Source organism: Citrus clementina, unplaced genomic scaffold, assembly GCF_000493195.1.
Source record: "Citrus clementina cultivar Clemenules unplaced genomic scaffold, Citrus_clementina_v1.0 scaffold_3, whole genome shotgun sequence".
NCBI lineage: Eukaryota > Viridiplantae > Streptophyta > Magnoliopsida > Sapindales > Rutaceae > Citrus > Citrus x clementina.
In genome coordinates, this window is record NW_006262339.1 from 16,335,080 (window position 1) to 16,345,238 (window position 10,159).

The 10,159-nt window shown below is 33.0% G+C and overlaps 1 protein-coding gene across 1 annotated transcript; it reads left to right on the plus strand.

Moving 5' to 3' along the window:
- Nucleotides 1–229: 229 nt before the first annotated feature.
- On the plus strand, nucleotides 230–4,493 carry LOC18046054 (DNA polymerase epsilon subunit B). The gene is made up of 13 exons (XM_006441300.2): nucleotides 230–549; nucleotides 661–838; nucleotides 1,238–1,391; nucleotides 1,480–1,611; nucleotides 2,021–2,098; nucleotides 2,180–2,284; nucleotides 2,394–2,474; nucleotides 2,560–2,690; nucleotides 2,800–2,894; nucleotides 2,967–3,066; nucleotides 3,332–3,446; nucleotides 3,564–3,674; nucleotides 4,080–4,493. The coding sequence occupies exons 1-13, from the start codon at nucleotides 384–386 to the stop codon at nucleotides 4,218–4,220; spliced, it is 1,587 nt and encodes a 528-aa protein (XP_006441363.1). The 5' UTR covers nucleotides 230–383; the 3' UTR covers nucleotides 4,221–4,493.
- Nucleotides 4,494–10,159: the final 5,666 nt, after the last annotated feature.

A 10,159-nucleotide genomic window follows, 5' to 3' on the forward strand; every position in this document is an offset into this window, starting at 1 on the left:
TGGATTGGATATGGATTGAGTCAAATCCGCATCCGATCCACAGATGTATGGATTGGATTTGGATTGAATTTTATCAATCTGTGGATTAGATTAGATTGAAAAATTATGATTCGTAAAATCATGGATCAGATATAAATTAATGTCTAATCCGTAAAATCCGATCCGCGAACACCCCTACTACTAGCACACTATCAGGAGATGGTATTTAGGGTTTAGAAGAAATAAAATAATTAAAATTATTCCCGCCGTTTATTTCCCGCTCAAAAGCAGAGCGAATGAGCAGCAGTAGCCATTAGGCAGGCAATAGCTAAGCTAACATTGAAAGAAAGAACGAGAGATCCAAACCAATCATACTGAAAAGTTAGTTAAAAAAAAAAATCAAAATGAGTGGACAGACGAGAAAAAAAATACAAAAAAAAATGAAAATCAGAGGATACGGCCTCAGAATGGATGCTCTCGATGAAATTCTCTCTTTCGTCAATCGTTTTCCCGACGCCGAAGACGAGGCCATCGATCTCCTCCTTGATCAGTTCGAACACGAATCCTCTTGTACGTATTATCAATTCATTATTTTTTCCTTTTTTATGTAATTTAATTTAGGTTTTTTTTTTTTGTGTTTGCTTGATTGATTTCTGTTTTAAATGTTGAATTAATTGGCAGTGAAATCTTCGATAATAGATAAAGAATCCGTGAATCGAGTGACTAGTGTTTTGTTACAAGCAGAGGCTGCCGCCGAGGGAGATAGTGGCTCTGCTTCTAATCATTCTGCTATTCGTGTAATTGATGCCTTTTTGGTTCCTAAATTTCGATACGATTCTATCAAGAAACACTTTTATCAGTACGTTTATGTTTATGCAGTTTTTCCTATTTATTATCGCCTGCTATGTATTGCATTTTTAAAATTTTTGTAAAGCGAGCCTATGTGCATGTTTGATTTGCAATTCAGATACACTTCTTTAGCTCTGAAAGCAAATGATGAAGAAGAAAAATTTTAAAAATAAAAAATGATTATTTTTGCTGATTCTGTTCGAGACTCTATGTAAGATTGGATACTAATTTTTGAAGAGTTTTCTAAATCAGAGACCGAATGTGTGTAATGATTCAGATTCTAGTTCAGGTTGCAAAATTGTGTAATTGTAAATTTGGAAATTGAGGAGAAGAGAAGGAAGATGATATAATGGAATTTAAATTGTATTAGTGATTTATGGCATTGAAGTTAGTGTTGTTTTGATTTTAGGCATGCGGGCAGCCTGCCTATTCATGGTGAGGCTTCTGCAAAAGCAGCATTGTACCGGGATAGGTTTCTGTTGTTATTTCAGAGGGTTTCTCGTGACCAACATTTCTCCAGACCCTCTTTTGATGTTGTAAACTCAGAATTTGGAAGTTGTGAGGTTGTTCTCTCTCCTCTCTCGCGCTCTTATTCTGTTTTGGACTGCATATCTCCAAAAAAAATATGGTGCTATTTTTGGTGCTGGACAGATTTCAACAATTCAGTCTTTGGTTGGGCAAACGGGGAGAAGATGGGTGATGGGCGTAATATCTCAGTTGGAGGATGGCCACTTCTATTTGGAAGATCTTGCTGCTTCAGTGGAAATTGATCTGTCTAAAGCAATATCCTTTGCCTTCAATGCACTAGCTATCATTTTCCAGACTTAGTTCCTAATGCTTTTACTTCACGGTGGCATTTTTTTTTGTACTACAACTTGTTTGTGAATATCAGCTTTCTAGTGTTCTCTTCTTCCAAAACATTTCTTCGACTCTGTTTGCTTTTTGTCCAATTTGAAGCCATTTTACTGCCGCCCATTGTACTCTTCTGCAGTTCTTGAATGTTGTCTTTGTGTGTTAAGAACCTCCTTAGTTGTTGATTTTGTTTCAAAATTTACTTTCAGTATCATTGGATCTTAGAATTCCTTTTTTTTTTTTTTCTTCAAATTCACTCATATTCAAAAATCTTAAATTCTTTAATTTGTTGCAGTCATAATGGAGATGCAAAATCATTGTTTTCATTAACAATTATTACAAGATCACCACTGGGTTTTTTACAGAAAACACCATTGTCGTAGCAGAAGGGGAGATGCTTGTAGATGGTATTTTTCAGGTAGAGATGTGCGTCCTCTTGAGAAAAAGTTGCTATATCTGTCTTTATTGGTTTTATGCCAATAGTTGTTTTATCATGCAGGTAATTACATGTGGATTTCCTCCACTCGAGGACAGGGATCAGTCACTCAAACTGCTTGCAGAATATGACTTCTTTGGTGGTGGTACACTAAAAAAAGAGGATACTGTATCCTTATCAGCTTTGATAATACATATCTGATGTTTCTTCTGGAACTTCCTCGAGTAGCAATTAAGTAATATGATTGATCATGGTTTTCCTATTACGTTGTTTATAGCTCAGACTTGCTGATCTGGAAAAGAGAGCAGCCAATGACATGTTTGTTATACTCTCTGACATTTGGTTGGACAATGAAGAGGTGAACCACAACTTCTACTACTTTTCACTCTTATTTTATCAGAATGCCATGGCTTAATCATTTGACTGTCCTGTCCTTAGAGAAGGTTATGGGAAAGCTGGAGGTTGTCCTTGATGGTTTTGAGAGTGTGGAGGTGGTTCCTTCATTATTTGTATTTATGGGAAACTTCTGTTCTCACCCGTGCAATCTCTCCTTTCATTCCTTTTCTAGTCTCAGGTGAATGATTTTAGTCTTAGGTGAATGATTTTTGTTTTCTCGTCATTCTATAAGCATATAATTTTGTTTCTAGCATAAATGAAAATAAAAACACGCAACTTGGATATAGATTGCAGTTTGGCAAACTCGGGCAAATGATTGCAGCCCATCCACGTCTAAAAGAGCATAGTCGGTTTCTGTTTATTCCTGGTCCTGATGATGCAGGTATGTTAAATTGATTATTGCATGCTTCCTTAATATTTTCGTGCATAGAACTTAGCTGTTTGACAATTTCAGGCCCGTCAACCGTTCTTCCCAGGTGTGCTTTACCAAAATATCTGACTGAGGAGCTTAAAAAATACATCCCAAATGCCATATTTTCGAGTAATCCTTGCAGGTTAAACTTTCTGATCACTGTCCAGTTAAATCATTGATGAACATAGTTTATTGTTATCTAGAAGAGATCCCTTGGAGTTTTTAGTCAGCGGTGTCTTAAATACATGGTCTTTGAATTCCATGGACTGTGTAATGTTGGATTACAGAGGATGCTCTTCTTTTGAGTTGAATCTTGCTGTTTGAAATTTGGTGCCTTGTGAATTCACTATAGTAACTTTCAGATCTAACTGTTTCAACGTGTTATAAATTCTCATGTTTGAACACAGAATCAAGTTCTACACCCAAGAAATTGTGTTTTTTCGCCAGGATCTTCTATACCGAATGCGTCGTTCATGTTTGATCCCTCCATCTAGAGAAGAAACTGATGATCCTTTTGAGCATGTATTTTTCTTCTCTAATCCTCCCCCAATCTAGTTCTTGTAAACATTCTGCGAACTGACTTATCATCTGCGGATATTGGGTCATCCTACTAACTAGTTTTATGTGTTTCTGCTGCAGCTTGTTGCAACCATAACACACCAGAGTCATCTGTGTCCACTCCCTCTTACGGTACAGCCCATTATTTGGAATTATGATCACTCTCTTCATCTGTATCCGACTCCACATGCGGTATTACTCCCATTACGTTTGTGTTTTTAATTTAATTTTGATGGGATTATGATCACTCTATTTGATGCAGCATTATGTTACTTATTCATCCTTAGATTCCATGTGAATGACAGGAATGCAGGCTGCATATAATAGTTTGTATATCACCACCCACTATAATTTAAAACTAGAACCCAAGCAGGCAACAGCCTATCAAGTCATTATGGAAACATTAGATTTGAACATTTTTTAATCTAGGGAATATTTATTGTGTAGACAAATAGAAAAAATTTGATTTGTTGCCTGTGCTAAGTATGGAGAAAGCAATTAACCATTATTTTAAAATTTACTCAAAAATTCTGAAATAAACTTTTCCATCAGAACTGAGGAGAGAAAAACTGATATTTATTTCATTCCTTCATGCAGATAGTTTTAGCTGATAAAAGCGAGCAGAAGGCATTTAAATACACTGGAATCACTTGTTTTAATCCTGGTTCCTTCTCAAGTGATAGTACCTTTGTAGCATATCGTCCTTGTACTCAGGAAGTTGAATTTTCAGCCTTGTGAGTATCATAAAGAAGCTATATCTTCTATGTCTTTTAGATTGATAAGGTGAATTTCATTGTTTAACTGAGGGTGTAAAACCATCTTCTGCATTGTAGTTTAGCAATTTTATCCATGATTATAGTTCCTTTAGTATCGTGACTTTTAGTTGCAGACTAACCTTGCTGGTCACTATAACTCTTGTAAATTATTTTATTCAGATCTTGGAGAAAGCATGTTGCATTTCTGTGATAGCTGGATATTATATATTAATAAACACCTTTTGATTTTCTTTTTTTTTTACTCTGTAAAATCTCTGTGTTGGATATATGCTCCTTAGAAAATATCATTAGTAAATATTCATCAAAGTCAGGACCAAAAATGTTTATAATAGAGCCTTACTATCACTGAACATTGGTAATGAGGACCTAAACAATTAGTTTAACAAAACGCTTCATACTTCGTCTTACTACATCAGTATAATGTAGCGCTTTTGGATTTAATTGATGTTAGTAGCTTCAATGGCAATGTTGTCCCTGCATAGTGTGGTAGACTGCCATTTGGGTTTTACAAAGCTTACCCAAAGAAACGACGAGTTTTTTAAGAGTTGGGAACTTAATTAGCTTTAATGTTACACAGAATTGAATTTGCTTTCATGCTTAACATTGTATGAATGTCTTTTCATGGGTCGAAATATGAGAATCATATCCTACTGACTAGCTTATCAGCTTTGTGTAAAGAAGAGGATGAACAAACTCCGCTGACATATTTCATGAACGTAAAATTTTTCAACCCATTTGTTTATTTTTCATTACTTGCAATATAATAAGAAATAACTCGAGCATGATCCTGCTGTTGCAAGTACTTTGCCTTTTATGTTTGGCCTAAGCTTGTCCATTTTGAGTACCATTCTTCAAGATTCATTAGTGTTTCTGCTATTATCAATTCATTGAAAACATCTTTTTCATATAAAAGTTTTAAATAATTTAAATTACTTCATTTTTTAACTCACTAAAGAATCAACTTTTGTTTCAAGTTTCTTTTAAAATTGAATTATGGAAAAATTATCCTATTAATAATCGCCTATCTGTTCTAATCAATTTTTTTTTAATTTTTATGGAAAAGTTATAAGTTCTAATATGTATAAGGAATTATCATATTTTATTATAATTTCATGGAACCGTATTCTTTGATATTGCTAGGTTGTTGAACTGAGAGACGTGTTACATAATGTGGGAATGTGTTGTATATTGAATAAAAATTCAGGAATTATTATTATTTTTTTTAATTTTTTTTCCCACCAAACCATAGTGGTGCTTTCCTTATTAGATTGGCTGTGACAGTAAGTTGATGCCAAATTTTTAGCTAATCCTCGAGAGGTAATCCCAGTTGTTTTATAAGTCACTTTGTAGCCCTATCTTTGAAGCATGTTATGTTTGCATTTTTCTTTTTTCATTCTAGTATTAGCTGTATGCTTATCTAATCTCTTAATGGACTTAACATTTGTCATCCAAATATTGAGGTCTTTTCTGTATGTGATTTTAGCTTGAGGTACTCCTGTCATACTAATTCTGAAAAAGTAGTTTATGTGGTTGGGGGGTTTTGTTGTTACGGGAATGAATAGTCACGGTATAGAGAAGGAGAAAACAAATGACCGTGTTAATATTCAGTGGTATTCAATCACTTAGTGTTCGTTGATATTATTGATTAAATTGGTTGGGAAGTGAATGGGGACTCCTCAAGAACTGATAACTAACTAATAAACTTTGTGTTTGATTAATAGTATCAACTGGTGGATAAAAAACTGAAAAGTTCCTTGCTATTATTATGTGTTTCTTGTTTGAGCACTCCATTTTCTAGTTAGTATCATTAAACCTTGAATGTTATATCATAAGAATCAAAGATTTTGTGGAACAGAATGGCTTGTCGGTATATCTTTGTATACACGCAAACAAAAATATAATCATTTTAACTTTGTGGAATACACCGTGGCATGGAACTTAACTATTTGATCACGAAAAATCTGGGATAGGAGGTGAACTTGTCATCATATTAGTGGCTAAAAGAGTGAATGCTGCCGCATTCTTTATTACTCTTGAAAACTTTATGATTCCTTTTCCTTATGATTCTCGGAGATGAGGTAGTTATTTGATATATGGATATCAGCTCTCTATTTGTCAAACTTGAACTTGACAACACATTGCATCATGCTGGACTTGTGAGTTTATTGCATCAATCAACACTTGAGCCGAAAGCAATGGTATTTGAGTGCACTTGTTCTTCATGCTATTGATAGATTTTCCTACTGCAATAAAGATAAAGTTTTCTTCAACTACACGTCCAATTCGATAGTGGGATTTTCTCATATATTAATTGCAAAAAATAACTTACTGATGTTGATGCTCGTTTTCTGAGGATCCCTTTCATAGTCTCTTTTTTTAGATGATTTAATTCTTGTTTTTGTTTTTCAAAATTTATGTATTAATAGAAAAAGGTGGGATAATAGCCTGTTCATCCCACTTGAAAAGGAGTTATATCCTTTGATCCTGGAGGAGGCATATAATAGAAGTAATTCAGTTGTATTAAATGATGTAAAGGTGTTATATTCCATCAAGGTTAGTATAAAAATCCATTTAAAGGAATGTATCCTTGCCAACAGTTTTGACATTAACATCTCTGTCTTCTACCTAATACCCACAAAGCTCAAAAGTGATCTTCACTCAAGGAATTTTTTTATTATTTTTTTGCATTGTGTTTTCTAGTTCCACAAACAAAAAGAAAGAATTTTCATTTAATATAATCTCTTTGCCATTTATGTTTCCAAACGGAGTCCAATTGGTGGGGAAAAAGATGGTTTTGACACCTACTGAGTATAGAAATGAGAAGATAGGTAGTTACAGGGATGTGAAAAACTCAAAATTACACAGTTTTGATAGTTAGGTATCTGTACTTTTTTGGTTTTTGTTTTTGAGTTAAGCTAGCTGAAGAAGCAAAAGAAATCTCTATGAATGGTGCACAAGTTGGTTTGTGGCAGTTTTGCAGTTAAGAAATTAGAAAAAACTTCTAGCCTCAGAAACCCTGATCTCTAATTAGTTAACATGTTCATAACGGCATTCATTATGTGAAGATTTTTGGTGACCAACTGGGAAGAATTTTTGTCTCTGTTAGAAAAATAACAGTACCTTAAACATTATTCGATTGTTTGAGGCCTATTTGAGAAGAAGATTCATTTGATTGGTTGATGAACACTGTGAAACTGCTGCTGTAACAAAGTTTACAAGAGACCTTATAATTGTATATTCTTGTAGTTAAAGATGCAGGTGTCAAAGAATTTGAGTTGCAGAAACTGAGAGCTAGATGTAAAGTAGGTAAAACAGGTGAACAGTCTGAGAAAGAAACAGTTAGAATTGCCAGTCAATAGTTAGATCATCAATCCTTCATATGTTGTTATTTCATTTCATTGAGATGATTTTTTTGTGAATCAGATTTTTGTTTATTTATTTATTTGTTCCCATTTTCTTGAAAGTCAGAAGTTAGACATAAGAGAGAAAGGAGAGCTAATTTAGTTGACAGTTGAAGAAAACAGTTGAGTTAGTGGTGGTGACAGTTAGCAATCTAATACGGGGAAGAGAGAGGCTTTTGGTTTCTGACATTTGGTGGGTGAATGAAAGATGGGGGATGGCTTTCTAATTTCTCTCATGTTACTGATACTACTTTTATAACAAGCAATTTGTCTCCAACTTGGGACAATGGTAGGCCAACGGTCAAACGCAGATTCGTATTACCTTTTAAAAAAAAATAGAATTATGATTAATTTATTTTGGGCCGTTGGATTATGAGTGGGCAAAGCGTACTTCGCATGCCAGCTGACGTTGGATTATAACTTGTCTCCTGAGCTACATAGATGACACTGCGAATGAGTTAATTCGATATGTAATCTATTAAGTGGGTTGTGAAAAAATAGGTTAATAATTAATAATAAAATTAATTTATATCGGCATGAAATGATTGGTGTCACATTATTAAGTATTTCAATTAAGTATGTAAATTAAATAAACATAGCATTATTGAAGTACTGAGTGCTAATAGATCTTTCTTATAGCCACTAAAAGTGTGATTAGTGCTAATAATTTTTCCATATAGCAAAAAAAGTTATTTATACATCTAAAATAAAACTCCGTGTGATTAAAAAATGGGTCTCTAAATAAAACTCAGATCAAGAAAGAATACTTATTTTCAAATATAAATTGAAATCCAGCTTTTCAATGAAATACATATTGATGATTGACGGCTAATAACGTAGATTATAATACATGAACTAATCTTCTCCATATACAAGTAATAATATGATACACACGGTTTTTTTAAAAAAACAGAATGACACTTTCTCTACTAAATTACTAACCTTATAGTTTCTGTAATGCTTTGTTACCTGTCATAATTCTCACTTTGAAACTCAAGAGAGTAACGGGCTATTACGAAATAGTAATGTTACACTCTCCGATTAATATCCCAACCACGATCATTCTAATAGAGGTAGCATTCACGTAAGCATATGAAAAAGGTTAAAGGAGGTAAATTTACTAGTAATACAATTTATTATCTAATCAGTGAGTGGCATTAAATAAAATGAAGATGCTGGAATGATAAATGGAAAGTTTAATATTTATTGATTATGAAATCTATAAGAGGGTAACTAATAAAATTGAAAACGATCGGGGACAAAGCTACAATATCTCTTTAAAAAAAGGGCTTATGAGAGAATTTTATCCAATTTTAATATATTTTGCAATGGATTAACACAGCCAAGTTATCAACAAAATACAAGCCTGTATTTGGAAATTGTGTAGGTATTTTTTGTCATTGGTGCATGGAAGAAGTGATATTTGAGCTATTAGAGCTAATCAATTTCATTCATGCATTAATTATATTTCTGGAGTAGTATAACATAAGCATAATGAAGCTTCCTTACATTTCATCATCCCCGTGAAGTCATGAGCATCATCGACTTTAAGCTCAAAAATCATGTGTTATCAAATATTACAGTAAGTTATGCCATTGCTTTCGTAATTGCAAGTGTTTGTAATATATGTTGTCTCATCATATACCTAACTACTAAATACTCCCTTCAAGGTTGCTCACACAAATTATGGATCAAAATTTTCTCTTCTACCATATATGTACGGAAGATATTATTGATGCACCACATTCCACATAAAAGTTTGGATATAATATTTGATTATAAAAAACTAGTTATTAGATGACTGTGACTATGACTATTGAGAAGGTAATTATAGAGTAATGTATAAATGTGTATATGTCGATAAAAGTTTATGGATTTAACTCATTCAAAAAATAGTTCATGAGTTCAAGGTTATCCAAGTCTTTATATACTTGTGAGATGATCTCCTCAACACTCAATTCTATTGAACTTGAAGTTAATGTATAAATGACGAAAAGACTAATAGTATAACATTCTTGTTAATTTATTTGAATTTTATTATTATGGAGACGATTTAGGGTGTGTTAGAGAAGTCTTTTGACCCTAAAGCTTAAACTGATAAGTAATTAAGTGCAAGTCCAATAATAGTATGCAAAAAAAATCTTTAACACTGACAATGAGTTAAAAAAATTGAAGAAATAATAAAAAGGATTCACTACATAGTGGAATTCGAACATGAGGTTTGGTTCTAATTGACCCAAAAGTTTAAATTGCTAGATAAGCCTAATAATAATATATAAGTGATGATACAATCATAAACTCTTATATAAACTTATTTTATACAAATTGATTTGACATTAACTCATTGGTTAAATAAAAATACAAAATAATAAAAACAAATTATGTGGAGCAAGAGATATTTAATCCATCCAATTTAATCATGTCACATCAGTTTGTGCAAATATAATTCTATACAAGAGTTTGGAACTATATTAGAACTCATAATGATAACATATAAAAT

Coding starts and splice junctions, on each gene's coding strand:
- LOC18046054 (XM_006441300.2), top strand. CDS start 384: ATGAGTGGACAGACGAGAAAAAAAATACAAAAAAAAATGAAAATCAGA. Junction 550..660: donor GTTCGAACACGAATCCTCTT/GTACGTATTATC, acceptor ATTAATTGGCAG/TGAAATCTTCGATAATAGAT. Junction 2,895..2,966: donor TCCTGGTCCTGATGATGCAG/GTATGTTAAATT, acceptor TGACAATTTCAG/GCCCGTCAACCGTTCTTCCC.